The 27,057-nt window shown below is 47.7% G+C and overlaps 1 protein-coding gene across 1 annotated transcript in view; it reads left to right on the forward strand.

The window, feature by feature from the left end:
* Positions 1 to 27,057, forward strand: part of xpo4 (exportin 4) — a 51,429-nt gene that overhangs the window by 5,913 nt on the left and 18,459 nt on the right. The window contains 6 exon segments of the mRNA XM_076263238.1: positions 111 to 252; positions 1,323 to 1,461; positions 4,740 to 4,856; positions 5,777 to 5,930; positions 12,311 to 12,423; positions 19,485 to 19,642. Of these exon segments, the coding sequence (XP_076119353.1) occupies positions 111 to 252; positions 1,323 to 1,461; positions 4,740 to 4,856; positions 5,777 to 5,930; positions 12,311 to 12,423; positions 19,485 to 19,642 (823 nt within the window).

Below are 27,057 nucleotides of genomic sequence, written 5' to 3' on the forward strand. Positions count from 1 at the left end.
TGTGACAACTTGTGTTTCTAATCGTAATGGAGGCGTGGCATGTGTGCGTGTGTGTGCGTGTGTGTGTGTGTGTGTGTGTGTTTAATACCTCTTCTCTCTCCTCCTCCCAGAGACCAGTAAGGTGGACTATGTGCTCTTCCAGGCGGCCACAGCCATCATGGAGGCGGTGGTGCGGGAGTGGATCCTCCTGGAGAAGGCCAGCATCGAGTCTCTCCGCACATTCCTCCTTACTTATGTCTTACAGAGACCCAAGTGAGTCACACCCTTGTGTGTGTGTGTGTGGGTGTGGGTGTGTGTGCCTCTGCCTCTGGGTTTGCGATTGTGTGTTAGTACATTCAATTTGGTATGTTCAGCCACAAATGTGTCTGCTGCAAAATTAACACACGAAAGGATTCCGCTTCTCCCAGGTCCTCTTACAACACGGTGTGTGTGCATGTGTACGTGTGATTAGCATTTATTAGTAATTACTAGTCCTGTGTTTCTCCATCTGTACACACTGGAGCTGACAGCAAGAGGTACAATGAATGTTAGATGCACAATAATTTGTTTGCATTGCATAAACATTACCTAGCTGTTTGAATAAATTTGCACAATCAGGCATCTCTGCTGAATGTTGGAAAATCATTCTTCATCATTCATCATTCATGCGTTGAGGTGGTTTGAGCTCTGGGCTTGATGGTAGTTTAATCTCCATGTCATGAATGCCCTTTACTGTGAATATACTTTTAAATGTTATTTGATGAAAATCGTAATGTTTCATGATTCACTTTCCAATAAATGTTTCATGAAATACAGCAAACACAGGAAGTAGGGGTGTTATTATTTCACTGGCTGTTAAGAACAGACACCAGCAACCTGTACAGAAGTATGCATGTGAAATTGCAACTGGCAGTAGGCGTGCTTCCCCTCCTAAATGGCCTCCCATTAACCGTGGCATTCCCGACATGCATTAGATGTAATATAAACAAGTTTGCATCCAAGTGCTTCAAATTACCCTACATAAAGGGTAACAGCGACCCTAGGAAACTCAATAGGCCCCGATAGAATACTGTATCTAGCTAGAGATGGACGTTTGGGCTTTTACAGAGATAATTACAGAAACACACTCAACAGTTTATTACAGAAATATGAGGAAACTGTGATTTATTTGGAAATTGTGAGAACTGTGAGAGACAATTTTAAAGGTTATTTTATTCTCACACTAAATCCGGTTGGTTAAGCCTATGATTTAATACAGTCTTTTTTCCTCTCTTTCTCTCTCTCGCTCTCTTTCTCTCTCTTTCTCTCTCTCGCTCCCTCTCTTTCTCTCTGCTCTCCTGTAGCCTTCAGAAGTATGTCCGTGAGCAGGTCCTGCTGGCCGTGGCGGTCATTGTGAAGCGGGGCTCGCTGGATAAGTCCATCAACTGCAAGGGCATCTTCCATGAAGTCAGTCAGCTCATCAGCAGCGGCAACCCCACAGTGGTAAGTTAACACAACACGAAATGTTGAATCTCATGAAATGAGAAAATGGTCACAGCTGAACCCCCCCCCCCCCCCCCAACACTGTTCTAAAACTGTGGTCAGCCAGCCTTAACAGATTATCCCAACTAGAGCGTCTGACTATGCACTACTCACCTGACTTTTAAAGGACAGACGTTCTGTCTGTCCTAAACTGTTCTGTGAACTTTGTCCCAGATTGTTTCAGATTTTTATAGCTGATTTGATAAATTTGATTTTTATTCATTTTCTGCCCAAAAATAATAAGATATTTCCACCTGCCTCTAAATCAGAAGACATTAGATAGATAGATAGATAGATAGATAGATAGATAGATAGATACTTACTTTATTGATCCCCAGGGGAAATTCAAGGTCTCAGCAGCATACATACAACACAAACACATTCTTTAACAGCATTAAACATTCTTTAACATTCATTAAAACTCATTTTAAGTACCACTGGTTATAAGCCAACTTTGTTAACTCTGTAGTAGAAATACCTGTCCTGTAAAAGTAGTTTTTGTGAGAGACAGTGACTACAAAAACGTCACGCATCTTAAAGCATGCAACAGAAAAATGTGTACTTCCTTCTCACCAGCCGTCCAGGATCAACACTATGTGTATGTGTACGAGGTATATGTGCCAGGCTTTAATGCCTCACGCAAATGAAAAAGCTTTGACAGCACACTGAAGATACTAGTTAACACATTTTCACCATTGCCACTGCCAGTGAAGCTGTGGGTCGGCTTTGCAAGGATATGCACACCTTTTAAGTTGTTACCTCTCTAGTTTTTATTTTGGATAAACTCTTGAACATGCATTTAATGTTGGATGTAGCTGTGGGTCTTTCAGTCGAAGACATAAATCATGTTGCTCATCGTGCCCAATGGTGAGCCAACACCCTTGTCTTTGTCTCACATAGTGTCAGGTGTATTTCCTGGTTCCCCGGAACCATACAGGGCCAACATATGAAACTGAATCCACCTCTCTGCTTTCACACGGGCGGCTGATGCATTGACTCCTGACACACTTATGCCGTTCATAAGTAGTGAGGATTTATGGCCGTGCTTTATTCTGTCATTATCACACTGACAAAAAACATAAGGTGTGAAGGGGCCGGGAGAAGCCGTTATGCGGTGAGGGAAAGATCCGGAATGCGAGTCATTACTTCCTTCTGGAATGCCAACAAGGAGTAATGAGTCGTAACAGCGACGGCTGAATGGTAAGCAGCTAATTGAGAATAGCTGGAGGCCAGGCGCTTGTTCTTGTTAGGCGTGGGTAGGTATGGAAATGGCCGTTTTCTAAAATGAGATTCCGCTGACTAATGCGAGATGACATATGCTAGATGACAGAAGAGATCCCTCGGAACATTGTAACGGGAAATTTTCAGCTACGCAGAAGCAGCAGTTACTCATATGGTCCGTATATGCTTAAAGGAAGTGATCCAGATTTTTTAGGTTGTTGCTGCGTTTGCAGCCCTGGATGGTTTCCTTGTGTCTGTCACCCACAGACGGGTACGCAGTAGTTGGCCCTGTGTCTGAGGGGATTGAGCAATAGAGAAATTGAGTAACCAGCCACACTGGGGGAATGCTGAGCTGTAACCAAACCAGAGTCACGATTTAGTCATGATTAGATTAAACCAATCTGTGTACTGTCTGTGGCTAGAAGCACATATTCCACACCGTGCTCTCAATGATTATTAAAGCTACGGAATAAATTTAAAGATTCAGTTTCTTCAACATGAATCACTCTTGTTGTGCTTTCTAAAACCCCAAAAGAGTGTGGGACCGACCCCCTTATGATGTGTTCTAGTCCAAGCCTCTGACTAATTGTGTCTCGGTGTCTCGGGGTTTGGGTCAGTCGGAGGCGTAAAGCTCCTTTAGCTCAAATGGCAGAGAAGCTGAAGGGAAAGCGGTTCTCCTCTTCTCTCCCACTCTGTAAGCCTCTTTGAATGGCACCTGCAGAGTATCCAAGCACTTGTGCGCTATCTCCAGAAGATGGCGCTCCTCACACAGCAAGTGAGCATCTCCGTGAAGCGTGAGCTTCAGACTTTGGGCAGCATGAGTCGTTGATTGAGCTGTGTGCAGAGAGTGTTGTTGTGTGGAGCACTTTTATGAACATGGCTTCCATGGCGCTGAGACAACAGCAGCTGTTGCCCTCGGTTACGTTTGTGTTTTTGGGAGTCCCTCGGGCATGGAGGGATTCTAGAGCTTTAGAGCCAGGCATGCTGCTGAAACAGTGGAACGTCCCAAGATGGGAGGCCATGAAAGGAAGGACTTGTTTTATAAGCGCATTCTCCTGTTTATTAGTTTTTTAGATCAAAGATGAGCTGAGATGACAGTGGCACGTCCAAAGAGGTGGGCCCGTGAAAGGAAGAGCATGCAGTAGGATAGAATGCCCCTGCCTCTGTGAATCCGCTTGTTTTATAAGAACTTTGTCTTGTTTGTTTTTAGATCAGAAATGAGAGAAATAAAATATGTCACTACAGTACAGTTGCATTCCACCAACTTGTATTCACCATGGATTGACAATTTATTATCGATTGTTGTTAAAAGAGTGGAAGTGAGGAGTTTTTTTATTGAATTCTTTAGTAGTTTGTATTCAGATTTCATACTCAGAGAAAGTAGTTTGAAAGGTTGTTGAAATTAATTTGAAATTGCTTTTATGTATTATGTATTATAATTTCTACGAATTGAAGCATTCTAGTCCTTGTGTTCATCACCAAAATCACATGGTAATCCAGAGTAGGGTATGCAGCTCTGACTGGTGCTGTACCTAGTCCTGTTGCTGTGTGATGAGCGGTTTACGAGTCTGGCCGTGCGCTGCTCTCTTGTGGAGTGTGTTGATTTGGTTGATGAATGTTCTGGTTAAGACAGCAGCACGTGCAGGGCACACGCTCAGGCCAGTCGACCAGCCAACCAGCTGCTCCCAGCAAGCTCATTAGGGGGATGACGAGCAGGGCCCAGCCGCCATGAGTAAACACACACATACACACACACACACACACACACACACACACACACACACACACACACACACACACACACACACACACACACACACACACACACACACACACACACACACACACACACACACACATGCGCGAGCGAGCGAGCGTGCGTCCACACTCTTGTCTGTGCGAGGTTTGGGTGGGTGTAGGGTGCGTGTGTGTCAACTGTCACCTTTAACCTATGACCTGTGTGTGTGTGTGTGTGTGTGCGTGTGTGCGTGCGTGTGTGCGTGTGTGCGTGTGCGCAGCAAACATTGGCCTGCTCCATCCTGACAGCGCTACTCAGCGAGTTCTCCAGCTCCAGCAAGACCAGCAACATCGGCCTCAGCATGGAGTTCCACGGCAACTGCAAGCGCCAGTTCCAGGTCTCTCACCACAACACAACCCTGAAGCACTATTACCACACGTCATACCACTACAGTACAATACAATAACACAACTCTGAAGCACTATTACCACACGTCATACCACTACAGTACAATACAATAACACAACCCTGAAGCACTATTACCACACGTCATACCACTACAGTACAATACAATAACACAACCATGAAGCACTATTACCACACGTCACACCACTACAGTACAATACAACAACAATACAATAACACAACTCTGTTTGTTTGAGCTCAGCAGCTTTGTTTACATTCTACTAAGCAAATAGCTTTACAAATCTCACACCCATTCACTTAGTTGACAAATGTATGAGTTATGATTTCAATAGTTTTTGTATTGTCACGTAACAGCTGTCTGATTTTTTTTCCCTATCTCTGTACACCCTCTCCATGTAATGTTCCTCATGAGCTGCATGTCTGTATTTATCTTTAATTAGAAGCTGAAGCTTTCCTAAGCTAAGTCATAAGCATACAGGCTATTGTTGTGGCTTGTGTGTGTGTGTGTGATTGTAATGAATGTCAAAATCATTCTTCTGCTTTTGTTTAGTGTAGCGGGTTTATTATTTCATTATTTTCATTTTGAGAATTACTGAATAGATGGGCGTGTGTGTGTGTGAGTGAGTTTTGGTATTAGACCTGATGACCTTTACATTTCTATTGACTGATCACTATGTTATAGATGAAGTCTCACACCCGCGTATAAGTCCATAAAATCTCTTGTGTATGTGTGAGTGACATTTACAGACTGTTTGTGTTGATTTAGTTCATTAGTTATCATTCTGTCATATTATATGTGTGTGTGTGTGTGGTTATGTACAGTGCAGCTCTATTGTATGATGTATTATAATGAAGTGTGTGTGTGTGTGTGTGTGTGTGTTTGTGTGTCAGGAGGACGATCTGAGGCAGATCTTCATGCTTACCATGGAGGTTCTTCAGGAGTTCAGCCGCAGGGAGAACCTCAACGCCCAGATGTCCTCTGTGTTCCAGCGTTACCTGGCGCTGGCCAATCAGGTGCTCAGCTGGAACTTCCTGCCACCCAATCATATCCTTTCATTTTTCGACCAATGTTTTTGTTTGTCTGTCGCTCAGTGTTTGGTATTTAACATGAGGTTAAGGTGATGGGAGAACTTAGGAGGCGGTGGATGCATATTCAGTACTATGTGTGTGTTTGTTTGTGTGTGTGTGTGTGTCAGAGTGTTAGTGAGAGAGAGGAAGAGAGTGTTAAAGAGAGGGGTTTGTGTGGTTGCGTGTATATCCTCTGAAGTGATAGGCCTTCAGTTTTGCCACATGTGTTAAAAAGGTGTTCGGTTCCTCTCAGTATGCGTGCTACATATAGGATTTGTGTGTGATGCTTGTGTGCGTATGTGTCTGATTGTGTGTGTGTGCATGAATGCATGAATGATTAAGAGTATATGTGTCTTCAGCTATGCGCTTGTTGTCTGGCTTCAATGAGATTATGTTCCCCAGATCATATGTGCACCCTATATATCTTCTTAAGGATGTGTGTGTGTGTGTGTGTGTGTGTCTGTCAGTGCTGGCATACTCTGGCTAATGACACACGTGTGCCACATGTCTTGTTGCGTGTGTGATAAGATGTGATGTGTCCTCAGCTATGTGTATGACTGAATGTGTTGTGTGCGTGCGTGCGTGTGTGTGTATATCTGTGTGTGTGTGTGTGCACGTGTGTGCCATTGATTGTCTCTGAAGCGTTAAGCTTCTGCAGGCTCTCTCCGGTCGCCGCTGGCCATTTAAAGGGATCTGCGGTGGCGTCGGTGCCAACCAGGGTCACAGATCACTTTCAAAGATACGCCCACGCCCACCCCTAGCTTGCCCTCTGTCTCAGTAACCAGCCTTCCCTCTGCCTGGTGGAATGTCAGGCATGTTCTGTGTGTGAGTGTGTGTGTGAGTGTGTGTGTGTGTGTGTGTGTGTGTGTAGTGGTCGGCAACTGGGTGGTGCATGAAGGAGACTCCTTTGGGAAATTGATCAGATTTATTAAGGCCCTGGGGAGAACCGGGCGCGTGTGTGTGTGTGTGTGTGTGTGTGTGTGTCTCGCGTCGGCACTTTAATTGCGTGCCCAACAGCCGTCTCTGTGTCCTTAAAGCATGGCGGCGGCTTGTGTGTGTGTCTCCTTTGAGTGTCTGCTTCACTTAAACGCCTGTGGCTTTGGCATTTGTGTGTGTGTGTGTGTGTGTGTGTGCGTGCCTGTGTGTGTGTGTGTTTGTTTCCCACTCGAAATGAGCGGCAGAGGCATGCGTGTCATCTCTCCGCGCCACCACGTGTACTTGTCATCTGTGCAAGCTGGCAGATGCGCCTGTACTACAGCATGTCTCCACACGCCCTTTGACCTCTAGTGGGGGTGGAGGGCTCATTACTGGGCCTTATCCCACTCGTGTGGCTCTGAATGGCCAATGGGAGGGAGGGAATGGATGACAGACAGCTGTCTGAGCCAGTGGGTCTCAGGGGAGGGTGGACACACTCTGACCTGTAATAGGAGGAGGGTGCTGGGCCTACAGAGAAGGGTGAGACCAGAGGGGCAGAGAAAGAGGGGGATGGGAAAAAGTTGTTGGGGTTTTGAGGTTGAGTTATCAAAATTAAGTAAACGTTTATAATTAACGTTAACATATAAAATTATCGCAAAAGTTATGCCACTCAACCTCCTCTTATAAGAACATCTGGGTAGATGAATAAAAAGTCATGTAAATGTTGGCTTATACACTCGTTAATATACTCCCAAAGATTTGGTGTTCTTGCCGTGAATCCTCCTTTGCACACATTCCCTTTTCCCCCGGCACCTTCCACTTCCACCTTCTACTTCCACTTTCAGTCTTCCCAAATGAACCGTATCTTGTCAAAATCGGGGTGCTGCCGGACACATTCCAGTGTTAAATGAAGAAAATCTAGTACATTTGTCCTCCTCCTCACTGGCAAAATTGCATTGCTTTGCCTGATGCACGGATTAATATACAGTACCACTACTTCACTGTAGTGACGTTGTGACGCAATTGCAGCTATAAATGTCAAATTCGATGCTTGTTAAGAAATAATGTTTTCCGTGAAAACCAGTAGTAGAAATGTGCCGAAATGGTGAAATTTGCCTGAGGGGACTGCCTGGCCGTTGTCTATGCAGAAGAAGTAAGGGCAGACCAGGAGAAACTGAATACAGGGTAGTAAAGAGGAAATGATGGGAGAAGAAGAGTGAGCAAGGAGGACTGAAAGAAAGAGTGAGCGAGAGGGATGTAAGAGACGGAAGAATAGAGTGTGTGTGTCTGTGTGTGTCTGTGTGTGTCTGTGTGTGTCTGTGTGTGTCTGTGTGTGTGTGTGTCTGTGTGTGTCTGTCTGTGTCTGTCTCTGTGTCTGTGTGTGTGTGTCTGTGTGTGTGTCTGTGTGTGTGTGTCTGTGTGTGTGTGTCTGTCTGTGTCTGTCTGTGTGTCTGTGTGTCTGTGTGTGTCTGTCTGTGTCTGTCTCTGTGTCTGTGTGTGTCTGTGTGTCTGTGTGTGTGTGTGTGTCTGTGTGTGTGTGTGTGTGTGTGTGTGTGTGGAGATTAGGAGCGAGGGAGTAGTGTGTGTAGATATGGGCAGAAGGACGGGCATGAATGGGAGAGTCAGAGAGGCAGCGGTAGAGTGGAATGAAAAGAAGCTGGAAAGAGGAAGAGAAGGAGTGGAGGAGCTGGGTGGGGTGGAGAGAGAGAGGTAGTGGAAAGAGAGAGAGAGAGAGAGAGAATGAACGGAGAGAGAGAGAGACAGAGAGAGGGGGCGGGGGACTGGGGGAGACCAAAGAGAGCAGAAGGGCATTCCTCAAGTGTTATCCCACATGTCCCTCTCTGCTTGGCATTGCGTGTGTGTGTGTGTGTGTGTGTGTGTGTGGGGCTGTGTGTGTGTGGGGCAGAGGGGGTCTTCGGAGGGAGGATGTGACACGTAAACCCGTCTTCCGCCAGGGCGGGCAGGCGGGTGGACCGATGTTCGTCTCATCCCTGCTCAGCTGGCAGTGGGCCCTCGGCAGAGCTCCAGGAACGGCCGCTGGGAGCGTAAACAACGCCTGCACGGTCTGTTTTGACACTGTGTACACACCCGCTCTGCCGGCAGCTCGTTTCACACAGCTCGGAGCCGTTTCCTAAAGCCCGTCGCTGATTAAAGATCACCCGACCCGGCGAAAGTCGCTGAAGTTCGCCGGCTTCCCAGCACCCCTTTCAGTTCGGACCCTAACACTCCATAACTCACAGACCAAGCGTCTCATTCTGTCACACACACACGCTCTCTCCGTGCTCTCTGCTGGCTTTTCACTCCCTTGCACACGTCGTATTTCAAGAAAACGCGTTTTTGCGACGACTCCGCGGTTATTCCCCATCGTCGTTTATCACCCGTTTTAACAAGCGAGGATTTAGCGGGGCAAACGTTCCTGTCAGAGCAGGCTTTTGACTTGGTCAGGTTTGGGGTTTTGTAGCGGAAAGTGAAGTTAAGCCGTCAACAAGACCGCAGTCGGTCGCCGTGGCTCCTCGTGTCTCCTAAGATGCGAAACCTCGTTTCGGTTTTGTCCTCAAAAAGTACGGTTTCTCCTGAGTTATCAGGAGGACGTGTAATGGAAAGTTTCAGATGCATGAGCATGCTGGGGCTGTGGTGGTGATGGTGTGGTGGTGTTGGCAGCCGTGGTGGAGGTCCAGTGGTGGTGGTGGTGGTGGGTGGGGGAGTGGTAGCTGCAGTTAAAAGTTCAGCTGCCTAGCCTGTAACCGCACTGCTCCTTTTGAAATGCGGGAGGTTGGAAAATTCTTCCACCCGTCAACTGCACACGGACTGACTTAAGGGGCAAGGGGTGTTCATCAGGAGTGTGTGTTTCTGTTTATTTCTGCGTGCGCTTGTATGTGTGTGTGTGTGTGTTTCTTTGTGTGTGTCCACGGTCCGTCCATTTATGAGTGCTTGAGTGTGTAAAACTGTGTGTGAAGTCTGAATGTCTTTCACTGCATTGTTTTTGTTGTGTGGTTTACTAGTGCCGGGCGTTCACTGTGGTTTGTGTTTCACTGAGATCTCTATCTGTTGGATCGCTCCGGAGAAGTCCTTTATTTAGTAACACATCTCACTCACCCTGAAGTCTTATCACTGTAATATCCTGCCAACTCCCTCTGAACAAACACCTTTTATGCCTTCTAACACAAACAAAGCCAGTGTGATCAGATGAGAACGTGAACAACATATAGCATTGTGACGGTCACGCTTGTCAACACGTGCACTCAAGGCATCGTTAACAAGTCATTAAGGATTAGGGATGGAATAAGGAATAGCAATACCTGACGTCCAGTCTCGTGTCTGAGTGGACACAGACATGCATACACACGCACACACACACAGACACACACACACTATTTCTCACTCACTCAGTCACTCATGAGGTGATAATGTGGTGGTGAATATTTGGCTATTCGGCACGAGGAGCAAGTTTAGACATCTTGTCTTAACCCCAGCATCTGTGTGTGTGTGTGTGTGTGTGTGTGTGTGTGTGTGTGTGTGTGTGTGTGTGTGTGTGTGTGTGTGTGTGTGTGTGTGTGTGTGTGTGTGTGTGTGTGTGTGTGTGTGTGTGTGTGTGTGTGTGTGTGTGTGTGTGTGTGTGTGTGTGTGTGGCAGGCAGGCAGGCAGAGGGCAGCTGAGGAGCAAGCTGATGGAAAAGAGTGGTCATGTGTGTGTGAATCACCCCAGATCCAGTTTCATCTCTCACCTTTTGTGACACACACACCAACTCGACATGATCATACAGTACATTCTGTTAGTTGTGCACACATACAGATATATCCTTAAAGCCTTTACACACCAGATATAATTTATGCATGCTATATTAGAATTTTGTATACACACACACACACTGCAGAACCTGATATCTGAGATGTACCTGATAACTAAACATTTTTTTTTATTTTATTGTGTTTGGGGACTCACTTCTCTATTCATATACATGTACCCATTTACCCTGTGGTAGACACACATACACGCACCATATACACACTCTTATGGTCATCAGATCACAAGCACGCAGCGCATACACATGTGCGTAAGCAACTCTGACACAGTCACTGACCGCCTCTGCCCTCACACATGGTCATCAGTTCACAAGCACACAGTGCTTTAAAAGCACAAAACACACACACACACACACACACACACACACACATACACACGTGTCAGTTTCCTCGGCCATCAGTGTCCACACGCCCTCAGTCCTGGTCAGTCCTGAGTTCCCACCGGCGGTTCAGCCAGTCAGCCAGATTCCCGTCTCCCCGTCTCCATGCCCATGCCTGGCCTCTGGCTCTCTACTCCAGCTCCAGCTCCATGCCCCAGGGCTGGTCAGCCACCAGTGCCCCGGTCTCAGGCCCTGCTCCCAGGACTCTCCCCTCCCCTGCCCTCCCCTCCGCTCCCAGCCCCACCAGGCCTCTCCTACCGCAGGTTCACCCAGAGTTCTGTGGCGGCTGCACTATTTTTACCCATGCCGTAAAGTCGGCCCTGTGTGACTGTGGAGGAGGGAGAAGGAAAGAGTGGGAGAGAGAGAGAGAACGAGGGAGAGAGACTGGGTCAGAAGGAGGAGAGGGGGTGGCATTATACTCAGACATAGTTTGAAGCGTAAAGCTGGCACCTGTCTTTGAGGATGTGTGTGTTTGTACATGTGTGCACTGTGGCAGTATGCTCCCGTCTCTATTGTGTGTGTGTGTGTGTGTGTGTGAGACTGGGAGTGACTTTGAGTCCAGCCCAGTGGAATGCTGGCCTGTGCCGGTGACTGGCTTTGATCAGACATTCCTGTGGGAGTTTCCTCCGAGAGAGAGAGAGAGAAAAAGAGAGAGAGAAAAAGAAGGAGAGAGCACTTGGGGCAAAGGCTCTGACGGAGGAGGCAGACGCACTGAAGAAGGTAGAGAGAGAGAGAGAGAGAGAGAGAGGAAAGGGGGAGCGGGAGAAAGAGAGAGAGAGAGACAGAGACAGACAGACACTGAGGGTGGGAAAGGAGAGGGAGCGTGTGTGTGTATGTGTGTGTGAGTTACACCGAGTTTCCACTGCCAAGAGGGAAAGAGTGGGAAGCAACTTTAGTTTTTTGTTTTCTTTTTTTAAATAAAGAGAGGGAGGAAAAAAAAGACTGAAAGAGGAGGAGAAGAAGGAGAAGAAGAAGGCATCGGGCGTGATATTAAGGCATCGGGCGTGATATTAAGGAGGTCAGAGAGAAGAGGACCATTAGGGAGGAGGGACAATTAAAAGAGCATTTTGGGAGACGTGCGGAGAGAGTAACCATAACAAGACCCATATAGCCGGTCGGGGAAGCGTGAGCTTGAGAGAGACACCAGACGGATAGAGAGGGAAGAAAAGTGAGCGCCTCTGTCGGTGCGTGCTGCTGTTTCCCGTGTGTGTGTGTGTGTGTGTGTGTGATGCTCCTGTTGACCTTAACCGGATGCTCACTGGGCAGGCACTACATCGCCATGTTTGAGGCCACCCAGAACGTCATGCTGAAGCCCACTGAGGCCTGGAGGGACGCCCTGCTGGACACGCGCGTCATGGACCTCTTCTTCACCGTAAGTCTCGCACTCCGTACGCTATTCTCTGTGTCTGTGTCTGTGTGTGTGTGTGTCTGTGTGTTTGTTAATTGTCTAGGTCTCTAGTGGACCTCTTCACAGTAAGTCTCGCACTTCCCTCTGAGTGTGGCTTTGTCTGTTGGTGTGTGTCTGTGCCTGTGTGTCTGTGCCTGAGTCTGTCTGTCTGTCTGTCACAATTGAAGGAGATAGAGAAAAAAAAAGCTTTATTGAATTTATCGCTGTTCGTGGTCTTCTGAATTTTCTGTTCCTCTCATCTCTCCCACTCGTCTACCGTCTCCTCCTTTCCTTCTCTCCTCTCCTGTCCTCTCATCCTTTTCTCTCCTGCACTCATCCTTCTCTCCCTCCCTTGCCCTCTCCCATATTGTCCTCCTCTCTCCTCTTCTTTCCCCTTCTAATACTCCTGTCCATTTTATTTTCCCTGCACGGTCTCTCCTCTCCTCTCACACCCCCCCCTTGTCCTCCTCTCCTGTCACTGCTCTCTCTCTCTCTCTCTCCTCTCACACCCCCCCCTTGTCCTCCGCTCCTGTCACTGCTCTCTCTCTCTCTCTCTCTCTCTCCATCTCTTCACCTCCTTTTGTCATCTCATGCTTTCTCTCCTCTGTTCTCTTCTCCTTTCTGTGTCTGGCCTTTCCTTGTCTTTCCTCTGCGTTACCGTGGGAGACAGATGCTTCCACATGGGACTCCTCCTCATACTCTCTCTCCTGCCCTGTCTCTCTCTCTCTCTCTCTCTCATGGGTCTTGTTGATCGCTCTGTGATGTTAAAAAGTCGATGTGTGTGTGTGTGTGTGTGAGAGAGAGAGAGAGAGAGACGGAGAGAGAGAGACGGAGAGAGAGAGAGAGAGAGAGAGAGAGAGACGACAATGCTGTTATTTTATGGTCGCTGACCTGCGGTTGGAGTGTTGGTTTAAACGGCACGTCTGGAAATAGCCCCCACCAAAAGATGTGTGTCAGAACTAGGCCGTACAATCGGGGAACAAAGCCACAAATGTGTTTTGAGGTATGCTGCATCTGTGTGTGTGTGTGTGTGTGTGGAGGAGAAAGACGGGGGCTTCAGATGTGTGTTTTTTCCCTGCGTGTGAGCGAGACTGCCATATGCTGGTTATGCAGGAACTGTCGGGAAGAATTTGGCGCGATCAAAGCATGTGTTGAGAGCCGTGTCAAGATGTGTCTCTGGACATGCTCTTTGTGTGTGTGTGTGTGTGTGTGTGTGTGTGTGTGTGTGTTTGTGTGGGTGGGTGGGTAAGTTGCTAGGTGGGTGAGTAAACGGACCAAAAGAATATCAGAAGGCCCTTGCTGCCTTGTCTGGACCTCATCATTGTGTTAGTGTGTGTCTGTGTATGTTAGTGTGTGCATTTGTGTGTCTGTTTTGTGTGTGTGTGTGTGTGTGTGTGTGTGTGTGTGTGTGTGTGTGTGTGTGTGTGTGTGTATGTGTGTGTGGAATAATCCCGTCAGCTCCCTCCCCTCCACATCCAGGGGCCGTGGTTGCCAAATAATGTGCAGCTCTCCCTCCATTACACACAGGCTATTTCGCCCGCTGCCAAATACTGCTCTGCTTTTCCTCCTCCAGGCCAGTGCCACAGGGGTGGCCTGGGGTCGCGCTGCTGCCAAATAGTGCTCCGCTTCCCAGCGCCGCTTGCCTTCAGGGATTGTGTCTGCAGTGGAGGAGCGGAGGTGCCAAATACCGCTCCGTTATGACTCCACTCCACTGAAAGATGGCCGTGCAACTTGAGACGGCTGCCGAATAATGCCCTCCTTCAGGCTGACGTCTTGTTGTTGCGGTGGCGTCTGTTGTTGTTGTTGTTGTTGTGGTGGGTTTGAACGTTGCTGTAAGCATGGAGACACCTCATTGGGAAGGCGCTGATGAGAACGCCCCTGGTGAAATGATGTCAAGAGTGGTGTGTCGCATCAAACATGTCTGGACGGGCATGACCGCGTGTTTGTGTGGGGGAGAGACGCAGAGATGTGGCCACTACACAGATACATCGGGCACTGGAGGATGAAGGGTGTTGTTCTTTGTCTAATTGCGTGTTTGCTGAAGCATTACGTTGTAGTAGTGGTAGCGGTCTAGCCTCGGGCGGTTCTTCGCCAGGGCGTGTTTTATGGAAGGGCCCGTCCCCAGTGTGGGGGACTTTATTGGGCAATGTGTCTGGGTCAGGAGTTGAACTGGTGGAGGGCCTGACTGTGTGCCATGTGTTGAGTGCTTCTTTCATATTGCACGATTCTTTCCATGCGCCATTCTCCGTTAACAGTCTTAGATAGTCTCACACAGGTTTTGGTTTTTTGGGGGTGTCAAGTTGGCAGGGGTGCCGCCTTCTTTTACAAGATGGTCGGGGGTTCTGGAATGGTTTGGGGTGTGGAGGTCGAGGTTTGGCCACTGTGGGGTGTGTGCGGTATGTGTGTGTGTGTGTGTGTGTGTGTGTATGTGTGTGTGTGTGGGGCGGGGGGGGGGGGGGGGGTGTTATTGTTAAGGTCCCTAGTGTGGTCAGCTGTCTCTCTCTCTGGGGGTGTCTGCATGGCTCAGTGTGACCATGGGGTCCCTGTCTGTCTGTGTATGTGTGGAGTGTGTGTGGTGGGGGTGGGGGATGTATATGTGTGTTTGTGTGTCGGGGGGGGGGGGGGGGGGGCATATATATGTGTGTGTCAGTCTGTCACAGTTTGTGTGTGTCTGCATTCTGGGGGATGCATGTTCTGATGTGTGGTGTTGGTTTATGGCGTGTGTGTCTGTCTAAATATGTTTGAGATTTGTGTGTGTGTGTGTTAACCCATCAGCTGCCAGGTCTCTCGTCTCAGCTGTGACTGCGACAGCCGAGGGAGACCATCTTTTTATGTGTCTGTGTGTGTGTGTGTGTGTGAGGGGGGGGCTTGGCTTTTTTTGGGGAGGAGGACTCAGGCACGCGTCATGGAGTTCAAGGGTCAGGCTGGAGCAGCGGCTGGCTTAGCTCCTGACCCCAGGATTAGGGGCCCCCCATTTAACGACCACTCCTCCACCGGCTCCCCCTAAAATCTCCCCCTGTCCCCTCCTGTCTGAGTGGCTCTCCCCGGGGGAGCCAGCCCAGGAGTCTGCCCGCCAGGGTGGAGGGTCACGGAGACTGGGCTTCGAGTCGCTCGCTCCTAAACAAGGCTCAAGTAGCTTAAAAACCCCCTCAGGGATTTCAGATAGACACAACGAGAAAGAGAAGCAAATATGGAGAGAATGAGGGAACGAGAGGAGCGAGAGAGAGAGATGGAAGAGAGAGTGCACTAGAGTGAAGGCCAGCGCTAAAAATAACCTTCTCTCTCTTTCTCTTCTGTTAGCACCCAATAAAGTGGGCACTAGACTAACATTTTCCTAAGTAGACTTCAATCACAGCAGCAAGGGGCTGTCACAGTTTGATGTTATATACTGGACTTTTTTTCATTTGCACACACACACACACACACACACACACACACACACACACACACACAATGACATACACACATGCCTGCTGATTGTTGTTTGGGTTTTCTAGTATTTTTCCCCTCGTCTATTTTGTCTTTCCCCCCCTTGTGGGAGCTCTGGTCCTCTGGCTCTGGCTGCTGGCTGAGTGTTTCCTGGATCTCAGGACAACCAGAGGACTGTACAACAGAAGTTACTGGCTTGTGCTGGTAACTAGGGCAACTGCACGATTTGCGGATAATATCTAATTGCGATTTTTCTGACAGATGTTGCGATTCGCAATTTCATTTTTGAAAGTTAAGCTTCAGTTCATTATTCCAAATTTCCCTTTAAGTTGTGCCACCTCTTGATTGTTGAGCATAGCTAGTGCATGAGAAGCATAACCATCCTGTCAGGTGAACTACAGTGTCTTTCACACAAGGACAATGAGCCAACACGTCACTTTTGAACAATGAGCCAACACGTCACTTTTGAGACAGTAGATGCTTGGTACGGTGTTCTTTTTTAGAGATTAGCGGTTACTCCCGATGTTACCTGGATAAGACTTCCTGGTACGCCCCCCAGTCTGCCCCCGCACCACCCTGCCCCCGCGGGCCTGCCCCCCACCCGGCCCCCGCACCACCCTGCCCCACGTGGGCCTGCCCCCCAGTCTGGGTGCACTTGTGCTGGGCCGCTGGCTCTGGCGTAAACAGCCACGGGAGCCAGGACGCTGGAGCAGCGCGCTGAATCTGGCCTGCCGACCGCCATCACGATGCCTACGGCTGATTGCTGTGCGTGTCAGTAACCAGACCCTAATTTACTGGGATGGAGAGGGAGGGAGGGAGGGGGGAAAAGAGGGGGGGGGGCATAGTGAGTCTTGGATAGAATGGGAGTGAGGGAAAGATAATGAGAGAGGAAGAGAGAGGAAGTGCAAATCCATTCTCCCCGAGGAGACAGGCACAAGCCTTTGTCTTCTATAAATAGAATTTTCATTCTCTCCCTCTCTCTCTCTATCATTCTCTCGCACTATAACTCTCTCGCTCTGTCAGTCTGTTTCTCTCTGCTCGGTCTTTGTCTTTCGGGGGGTGGGGGGCGTGCTCCGTCTTGTTTTGATTTGCCCCCACCTCCTGCCAGTCTCCAACTATAGTCAGACTCAAGGCGATTGGCATAGTTGGCATGGCGTGCATGTTCTTCCACGCAGCTGTTTTTAGAGAGTGTGCTGCTGCTCCCAGTACTTTTAAGCCTCTCTCTCTCTCTCTCTCTCTCTCTCTCTCTCTCTCTCTCTCTCTCCCTTTCTCTCTCTCTCCCTCCCTCTAACCCCCCCCCCCTCTGTCTTTTTCTTTCTTTCTCTCTTCTTCCCCCTCTCGGCACAGCTCACAGAGCGTGATTTCACACTCGGAAGAGGGACCGCTGCGCTGAAGCAGGCGAGGCTGCTTGGCTCCAGGGTTAGCGCTAGCGTTAGCCACTCAGCCATCAGGCAGGCAGTCAGGCAGGCGATCAGCTCTACAGCTGGAAGAGAGAAGAGGTGTGGAACAAGAGAAGGAGAAAGAGAAAGAGAGCGGGTGGGGGGAGAAGAGTGTGATCGGGGGAAAAGAGAAGGCTGGAGAACTGTTTTTAAGGGAATTTGGCGTGGACCGGCAGAGGTGAGCGGTGAGCGGTGAGAGAGGGTCCAGGGTCTTTTTGACTTTCTCTCTGTTTGGATTTTTATTCCCCCCCTCCCTCCCCTTCGTCCACTTCTTCTTTTTGTCTTGTGTCATCTCTGAGCAACCTGTGTTTTTTTTTTTTTTTTTTTTTTACGTTCGAACAAAGAGGGAAATGAGAGCCAGTCCGAGACGGAAAGCGCCAGAAAGAATGGAAAGTGAGAACGAGAGGAGCCTCCACGGCTCCATTCTCCATCACTGAGCGCGCGACGCCACACTTGTGGGTTTCGTGAAGAGCTGGTTGTGAAAGATTTGCCGGTCCAGAGACGAGAGGAGAACTTGTTGAAGAACCAGGTCACCGTTCTATGATGGAACCATCTCCCGTGCTCTCTATGGAACCCATCATTACTGCTCCACTTTCTCATTGATTGTCTGCTTGACCGTATGACTGTTTGATTGATTGATTCATTGGTCGATCATCTGGCTGAATGATTGAGCCTGTCTGCCCTGACTCCAGATCAGACTGAGGCTTGTTGAGACATGCTGGCTTGAGGTTGTCTGCTTGTGGTTATACCAGTGCCAGTGTCGGCAAGCCGGTCTCTCCAAACAGTCTCCAGATCGAGATCAGAGAGAGAGAGAGAGAGAGCAGAAGGGGGAGAGGGAGAGGGAGAGGGAGAGGTGAGTGACTTCTTCACACAGATCCGTATCGATTTGACTCAGATTTTTGCCGAAACTCTTCAGAGACGGACTCTTGGCTTGCACGCTGTGTAAAATCAGATTCCTTTCACGTGCGCGTGCGTTCGTGAAATTTGTGTGTGAAATTTGAATCTTTTTGAAAGGGTGTACGCATCTGTCCAAAGTAAATGTTTGTGAGTGTGTGTCTGAGGTTATGTATGTGCCCGTGTCAGTGTATCTATCTGTCTGTCTGTCTGTCTGTCTGTATTCATGCCACTCTGTGTGTGTGTGTGTGTGCACACGCCTGTGTTTGTGTGAATGTGTGTGCGAGTCCTCTGGACGTGTGTATTTGGTCAGCTGCCAGTGTGGGGGTCTGGAGTGTCTCCTGAACTCTTTGAGGGGGTCTGTCTGGCCGTCCTGTTGGCATCGGATTCTGCGCTACATCCAATGAACCTCCGGCTAGCGCTCCCTCTCTCTCTCTCTCTCTCTCTCTCTCTCACTCCTCTCTCTCTCTCTCTCTCTCTCTCTCTCTCTCTCTCTCTCTCTCTCTCTCTCTCTCTCTCTCTCACTCTCTCTCTCTCTCTCTTTCTCACTCTCACTCTCCTTTTTTACCTACTGTCTGTCTTTTTGTTGTTACTCACGCTCTTATCTACTCAAATCTTCTCTCTGGGCTGCACACTTTCTCTATTTCAGCCTGTCTCTCCTTTCTTTTCACTCTCTCTCTCTCTCTCTCTCTCTCTCTCTCTCTCTCTCTCTCTCTCTCTCTCTCTCTAGCTCAAATAATCTTTCACTTTTACATAGCGTGATGGTGAGGTTTCTTGGGCTCTTGAGATTTTACTTTTTCCACAGGCGAATGGTTGTGATGGTAATCTGTACTTTAACCGTATCCAGTTGTGTTGGAAGTTCACATTTGGGTCACTTGTTTTTAATAAAATCTCTTTATTACATTCTTTCTTTCTCTCTCTCTCTCTCCCCCTCTCTCTTTCCCTGTGTCCTCATCATTCCTTTCCCATCTTTATCTCTTCTCATCCTCTCTTTTCTCATGGTCTCTCTGTTCTACCTCTCTTTATCTAATATGAAGTCCAAAGCGGTCTGTTGTGTTGTTCCTTTTAGTCTGTGAATGTAATCTATGTGGATCTAGATTGCAGTTTGCACCGTTGTCATGTGTCTCACACTATCTTTCAACAAGGGAGGGATGCCATGGTTTGCCTATTGAGTCAATGAATGAGTGTTAAACCTCTAGTTCTCTCTCTCTCTCTCTCTCTCTCTCTCTCTCTCTCTCTCTCTGTCTCTCTGTCTCTCTCCCTCTCCCTCCCTCCCTCCACCAGGTACACAGGAAGATCCGGGAGGACTCGGACATGGCCCAGGATTCCCTGCAGTGCCTGGCCCAGTTGGCCTCCATGCATGGGCCAATCTTTCCGGACGAGAACGCGCAGGTCACATACCTGGCTCACCTGGTGGAGGGCCTTCTAAACATGATCAACGGGTGAGTGCTGCCGCACAGGGCTCAGGGTTTCACTATCCACTTTACCTTGACCTGGACAGAAAACGTCATGAGGTCACAGATAGAGGTCTTTTCACTCTATTAATAACCTACGTAAGCTAAACTACCTAACAATCCGAATACAGTCAGTCTGATAGATAGATAGTTAGATAGATAGATAGATAGATAGATACTTTATTGATCCCCAGGGGAAATTCAAGGTCACAGTAGCATACAGACAACACACACACACACATTCACTAACAGCAGAAAGTAATTAAAAGTATATAATATAAAAACACAACTAAGCAATAAGGACAGTAGAAGATAAATATATACTAAATACTAAATATACTAAAATACAAATTATACTAAATAACACAATTCTAAAAAAACAGTATCCACATAGTGGGTGATTAATCAAACAAGATGCGCTTGCAATGACTGAGGCAGGGACTGAGCCTGTGATTCTCTGTGCATAAGGTAAGGTAAGGTAAGGTGCTCTGTGTGAATGAGTGTCATGGTGATGGTGCAAATGAGTAAGTCAAACAGTGCAACAGTGCAAGAATAAAGTCTATATATCTATATATGTATTAAGGAAGGTATAACTATATTATAGTTAATATATAATTAACTATATTAAGGAAGGTATAAGTGTGGTCACAGTTCGGCTGTGGCATGGAGGGAGGGGTTGTGCATATGTGCTAATATATAGCACGCAAACAGTGAGGCAGAAGACAGTGGTAAAAAGTGGCTAGTGGACAGACAGTTCAAGACATGGAGGTGGTGAAGAGGCAGACAGACTATGCGGAGAAGTCTATTTCTCCTCTTCCCTTAAGTGAAGCATTGAAGAGTTCAATGGCCCTGGGGACGAATGACTTCCTCAGTCTGTCTGTTGTGCAATGCAGTGAGCGACGTCTCCAGCTGATCAGGCTCTTCTGCTTAACAATAGTGCTGTGGAGTGGATGACACTCATTGTCCAAGTTGATCAGTTTGTTCAGGGTCCTTTTGTCAGATATTGAAGTGATGCACTCCAGTTCAGCTCCCACTACAGAGCCAGCTTTCCTTACCAGCCTGTCAAGTCGCCCCGCATCCTTCTTCTTTGTGCTTCCTCCTCACCATACCACTGCATAGAAGAGGACGCTGGCAACAACAGACTGGTAGAACATCCTGAGGAGCTTGCTGCACTCATTAAAGGAGCGCAGCCTCCTCAGGAAGTACAGCCTGCTCTGCCCTTTCTTGTAGAGTGCGTCGGTGTTGGCTGACCAGTCCAGTTTATTGTCAAGGTGGAGACCCAGGTACTTGTAGGTGCTTACCACCTCAACATTGACCCCATCAATGGAGACTGGTAGCAGAGTGGGCTTATGATGTGGGTGGGGGTCAAAGTTCAGTCTGGTAGGTAGAGGTTCAGTCCTTAAAGGATAAGTTTGCTATTTTACACTTAAAGCCCTGTTTTCAGATAGTTTATGATTAAATAGAACGTTTAAGATTGAAATTTGGACACATGCTGCTGTCCTGAGAATTTTCGGTTTCTGTGGTAGCACCCCCCCACCTCCACAACGCTGCATAGGTGCACTGGAACAATCCTTCCTAAAACGCAATTAAACTTTCATTTACAAAGACGTGAAACTCACCGAGTGGTCAGGGGTGTTCACTGATATGCTCACACAAAAATCGCTGAGTTTTTTTCTCAAGTTTTAGTTTTTTATGAAGTTAAATCAACCTGCAAATATCCAGTGTGTCCCTTTAATGCCAACACAAAATGAGTCTACTTGGTTATGTGTGTGGGCACACCCGTAAACTGACCGTATTCAGCCAGCCCTACATGTGTTTGTGCAGTAACTCCGAGAGATGAATAATATACCTGATCAGTGTTCAGTTAGACCCTTTAAATCTGGTACTAGAGGGTTTCCGGTTGAAATGTGCAAAACCAACGCAGATGCGTTGAAATGAAAATGAATGGGACTTTAGCTTAATGCTCTACAAAATGTCGACTTTAGAACAGGTTTTTTTTTTATTCTTGTTATTTTTGTTTATCCCCAAGTTACATTTAGCTCAACGTTGTTTTCTGTGCCACTGGAAATGCCTTAGGAACGCACATGTGTGTTTATGCAGTTGAAAGGGTCTATAGTCTGTGCCAGAGAGACCAATAATAAATATGATCTCAGGTATCAACTTCTCTTCAGGTGTCACTCCTGTGTGTGTGGTAAAGATGTGTTCTTACAGTGAGTTTGCGAAGCTGAGGGGGAGAATGAATGTTTTGGTTGCCCCTTATGAAACCAGGTCCAGGATCCAGAAATGTATTTATTGTGGCGGAGTAACGTTGGTGAGGAGTTTAATGTGTTGTGCTGCTGTGCTATGTGTACGGTGCACTTTGTCCTGTTGTGCGTTGTTTAATGTGTTAACAAAGTACCTCTAGGTCCCCATCACTTGTGTCATTCAGTCACTTTGGGCAAATGTCTACCTACGAAGAAATGTGAAGTTAAATGTCGATCAAAATAAATAGCTTCTGCTCGTGAGTTCTCATGAGTTCAAGGAGTTAGTTGCAGGTTAAAGCAGAGTTGTACGTGTGTGTGTGTGTGTATGCACGCGGGCACATGTGTGGTTTTGCAGGCCTTGGTGTGTGTGTGTGTGTGTGTGTGTGTTTCTTTTGGGATGGTTCTTGCGGTGGCTCCACTGATGTCCTGCTGCCAGCCGGTGTTTATTTGAAGATGAGGGCGTGTGTCATTCTTAATGTCCGCACGTTTCCGCGCGTGTGTGTCATCGGAATGACTGTGGTCAGTGTCCGTAACCGAGAGGGGAGAGCAGGGAGGGGCGACTTTGTGGTCATGTATTAATAATACACACACTCTCTCAAACACACACACACACACACACACACACACACACACACACACACACACACACACAGATAGATAGTCTTCGTGTTTGGAAGTGTGACCTAAGTAGGTGTATTAGGGACTTCTTTTCCTTTTTCTCTCCCTTGCCTAATCTCACACACACACACACACACACACACACACACACACACACACACACACACACACACACACACACACACACCATATCTCTCTCAAGTACTTAATGCCCCTCCATCTACAATGTTTAGCCTCTCTAAAAGTCAGTCAGGGTCCTTCACATCTCTCCCATTTAGTTTGATAGGACTCATTCTCTCTCTCACACACACACACACACACACACACACACACACACACAAAGTGGATCAGGCTCTTTCTTTCCCTCCATCTCTGACCGCCATTTCTTTCTTTTCCTCTTTCACTTTTCTCTTTTTCTCTCCCTCTCCTTTCTGTAATTTCTCCCTTTCACTCTATCTTTCTTTCTTGCCTTATTCCTTTCTTCTCCTTACTCTATCCCACCCCCCCTCCCTCTCTCTCAGTAATCACCTATTCCTGGAGCCTTTTTCCAGTTGCATCATCGGAAAGCCATGCAGTGGTGCGGTGCAGCACAGCTCAGCTCTGCTCGGCAGGTCAGCCAGTGGGACAGCCGTGATTGAGGCGCTCCGCTCCGCTCTGCTCTGATCTGATCTGCTCTGATCTGCTCTGATCTGCTCTGCTCTGATCTGTGCTCCTCCTGCTCTGATCTGCTCTGCTCTGCGCTCCTCTCTGATCTGATCTGATCTGCTCTGTGCTCCTCTCTGATCTGATCTGATCTGCTCTGCGCTCCTCTCACTCTCCTGCTCTGTGCTCCTCTCTGATCTGATCTGATCTGCTCTGTGCTCCTCCCGCTCTCCTGCTCTCCCGCTCACTCGCTGGCTGCTCTGTTTGTAATTTTTAACTCCATCTGATACGGGTTAGAGGGGCGGTGGGAAGCCCCTCAGTGGACCTCCAGCCCAATACACACGTTCACTGCCAGGGAGGGATAAACGTGTGTGTGTGTGTTTGTGTGTGTGTTTGTGTTTGTTTTTGTGTGTGTGTGTGTGTTTGTGTTTGTGTGTGTGTGTGTGTGTGTGTGTGTGTGTTGTTAAAACGTATTTAGCTCACAGGTAGATTGTGTGCTCAAGTATGTACGTGCGCACCCGCAAACAGATACACTTACAAATGTGACGACACACACAGATGTGCCAACACATGCAGATTGGTACATGGAGAAGTAATAGGAGTGCAAACACCAGTGTGTGGCTATATGCTCCCATATACTAGTACATTAGACACAATACTAGCGTGTTTTAATGATATTGTAATAGTGCGGTGTATAATTTTGAGTGCATTTAAGTAAATATTTTGTTTTTAGCAATTTTTTTGTGCAGCCTGATTGGGCACTGAACTAAGGTCCCAGTCAATAACACTGAGAGTGGTTGACGGTGACCCCAGGTGACCTCTTCACAGAGGAAAGAGCAGGAAGCCACTGAAGGTGCGGTGCTCGCCGTAGCTGTCGTAGAGCCGGTGTCAGGCGCGAATCCTCATGTTGACCGCGTCGCCGGCCTCCAGCTGCAGGGTGGCGCCGGTGCACAGGTACGCGGCATGTGTCATATCCGTCCAGCCACAGGACCTGCTGCTCGCTCCTCCACATGGAGATGTCCATGTGCCGCATGGACAGGTAGTCCTTCACTGTGAACCGGAAGTAGTAGACGCCCCGCACAGGCGCCTGGAAGATTCCAGTGACGCCACTGTAGGCGTCGCCCACGTTGGTGGTGACCTCCTTGAAGACCAGGACTCCGGCGGGTGTCCCCGGCCTCCACGTAGCCGGCGGAGTCCAGCAGGCCGACCGAGAAGGCCACCTTGGGTTTGCCCGTGGTCTCGGCTTTGAGCTTCTCCAGCCCCGCTCTCACGCCGGCCAGCTCGTCGCTCTGAACTATGTTCACCTGTTTTAGATCCTCCAGGTGACCCTCGCTAATCGCGAGTCTGGTCTTTAGCACGGTCAGCTCAACGTCTTGTTCTGCTTTTACCTCGGTCAGATTCATTATCTCAGCCCTCATGGTGTTCATGTCTGTCTGGTGTGCGGTGTTCTCTTCCTTCAGATGTTCCACCTTCATCTCACTGGTGTTGAGTCTGGTCTTCAGTATGGTCAGCTCTGCCTGTTGGGCTGCATTCTCTTGTTTCAGGTTCTCCACTGCCATCTCACTGGTCGCCAGTCTGGTCTTCAGGGCGGTCATCTCCACCTGTTGTGCAACGCTGGCCTGGGTCAGATTGTTGTCCTTCCCTCCCTCAAGTTCTCCGTTTCGTCGGTTGTTTTGTAGAGCAGGGTTTTGATGTTGTGGACTTGCTCCTGAGTGAAACTCGAGAGTCGTTTGGAGCTCCAGCATCAGAGTTCCCAGATTATACACCGTGTCTTTGAGGTCCGTAATCTCAGCAGAGACATCAAGATGGGGACTGACCGCAGCAGCAGCAGCAGCCCCAGAGTTCTGTCTCTCTGTCTGAGCTTCAGTCTGGGTGCTCCATGTCTGAACTCCACCCAAGAAGAACAGCAGCACCAACAGTGTGACTGCAGCCCTCATGTTTAAAATCGGTGTCTATCTCAGTTAGTATCTACAGGTTATGAGCCTCAGCATCCAACCATGGTCTTTTTAAATAGCTGAGTGTGTCCTTGAATCAGATATTTTATCTCTTTGGGAGTGATATTAAGTCCATGGATACTGTACCATTTTAGTGAAACTGTAAACATGGTGTTTGCCAGCCAGGTTGTGAGTGTTCATTCAGTTATCAGTGTTGTGGGAAAATGCAAATCTGGTAACAGATTCTGCCCAAATTCCAGACCTTCAGATGTCAGGGCCGCTCTGTATATAATAATAATATAATAATAATAATAATAATAAGCTTTATTTGTATAGCACCTTTCATACACAGAATGCAGCTCAAAGTGCTTTACATTTGAAGCATGTAACAAAATAATAGTCAGTCAGTCATTATCAATCACATTTCTTCATTGCTGGGGCCGTTTATGATCCACTCAGCAACATATCAAAAATACAGAAAATGACAGGTCATAAGACTGGCAGCCTTAACCCTCTTACCCCCCACAAGCACGCCATATGGCAACTGTGGCAAGGAAAAACTCCCATATTCCAGGAAGAAACCTTGAGCAGAACCTGACTTAATAGGGGGAGCCCATCTGCTTCTGGCTGGCTGCGCCCTCCAATAGCAGCAGATGTAAAAATAATCTGAAAAAGTAGTCTACAGGATAAGACGAGTTAACTAAAAGCTTTCCTGTACAGGTATGTTTTCAGATCTTTTTTAAAAATATTTACTGAACTCGCCTGCTTGATGTACAGAGGCAGGGTGTTCCATAGTTTGGGGGCATAATGGATAAAAGCAGCTTCTCCACTTTGCTTGTGGAGCACTTTGGGTACGATTAAAAGATTAGAATTGGATGATCGAAGTTTCCTTTGTGGTTGATAAGATATTAAAAGCTCAGAGATATATGAAGGTGCTATGCTATTCAGAGCTTTGTAAGTAATTAACAAAACCTTAAAATCAATTCTATAGGAAATAGGGAGCCAGTGCAGTTCAGCCAACACAGGGGTGATGTGTTCTCTCTTCTTAGTCTTCTTAGTCTTAGTTAAAATATGGCTGGCATTAGTCATGTCATTCATTTTTGTTTGAAAATAAAATAAGAAAACAGCCTAGTTATTTTACTAGTACATGTAGGTGCTATTCACAACCTGTTCACAGCTTAATATGATGTAAATGAATTTATCAATTGTAGGCAAACCTGAACATTCCTTTTGTTTGTCATTTTGATATACATATCTGTATTGTAATAGATAACTTTAGTACTCAGTACTCATGAGATTTACTTCAAATGTCACCATTTCTGCTTTATTTTTAAATCATATAAGGCACCAACTTGCTGTAAGTCATACTGAGGTTATGAGCCATAAACGTCAATAATGCCGTCTGCCGTTGTGGGCAGCCGTGGCCCACTGGTTAGCACTCTGGACTTGTAACCGGAGAGTTGCCGGTTCGAGCCCTGACCAGTGGGCCGCGGCTGAAGTGCCCTTGAGCAAGGCACCTAACCCCTCACTGCTCCCCGAGCGCCGCCATTGAAGCAGGCAGCTCACTGCGCCGGGATTAGTGTGTGCTTCACCTCACTGTGTGTTCACTGTGTGCTGTTTGTGTTTCACTAATTCACCGATGGGTTAAATGCAGAGACCAAATTTCCCTCACGGGATCAAAAAAGTATATATACTTATACTTATACTGATGTTCATCACCTCGTGATGGCAGTCCCTGACATCTTCTCATAGAGGAAAGACGAGGAAGCCAGTGAAGGTGCAGTGGTTATCCCAATTATCACAGAGCCAGCGGTTTGGAGGGAGTCACATGTTAACTCTGTCTCCAGCCTGCAGCAGCAGAGTCACACCGCCATCGATATAACTGAAATTTCCATCTTCGTCCTGTTCTTCCAACCACATAATTTGATCAGAATTCTTATACGTCCTTATGCCCATAGAGCGCTTC

This window comes from Alosa pseudoharengus, unplaced genomic scaffold (genome assembly GCF_046254945.1).
Source record: "Alosa pseudoharengus isolate Yale_2024_CS ecotype anadromous, Long Island Sound unplaced genomic scaffold, YU_APseudo_1.1 YU_APseudo_1.1_scf_3, whole genome shotgun sequence".
Taxonomy (NCBI): Eukaryota; Metazoa; Chordata; class Actinopteri; order Clupeiformes; family Clupeidae; genus Alosa; species Alosa pseudoharengus.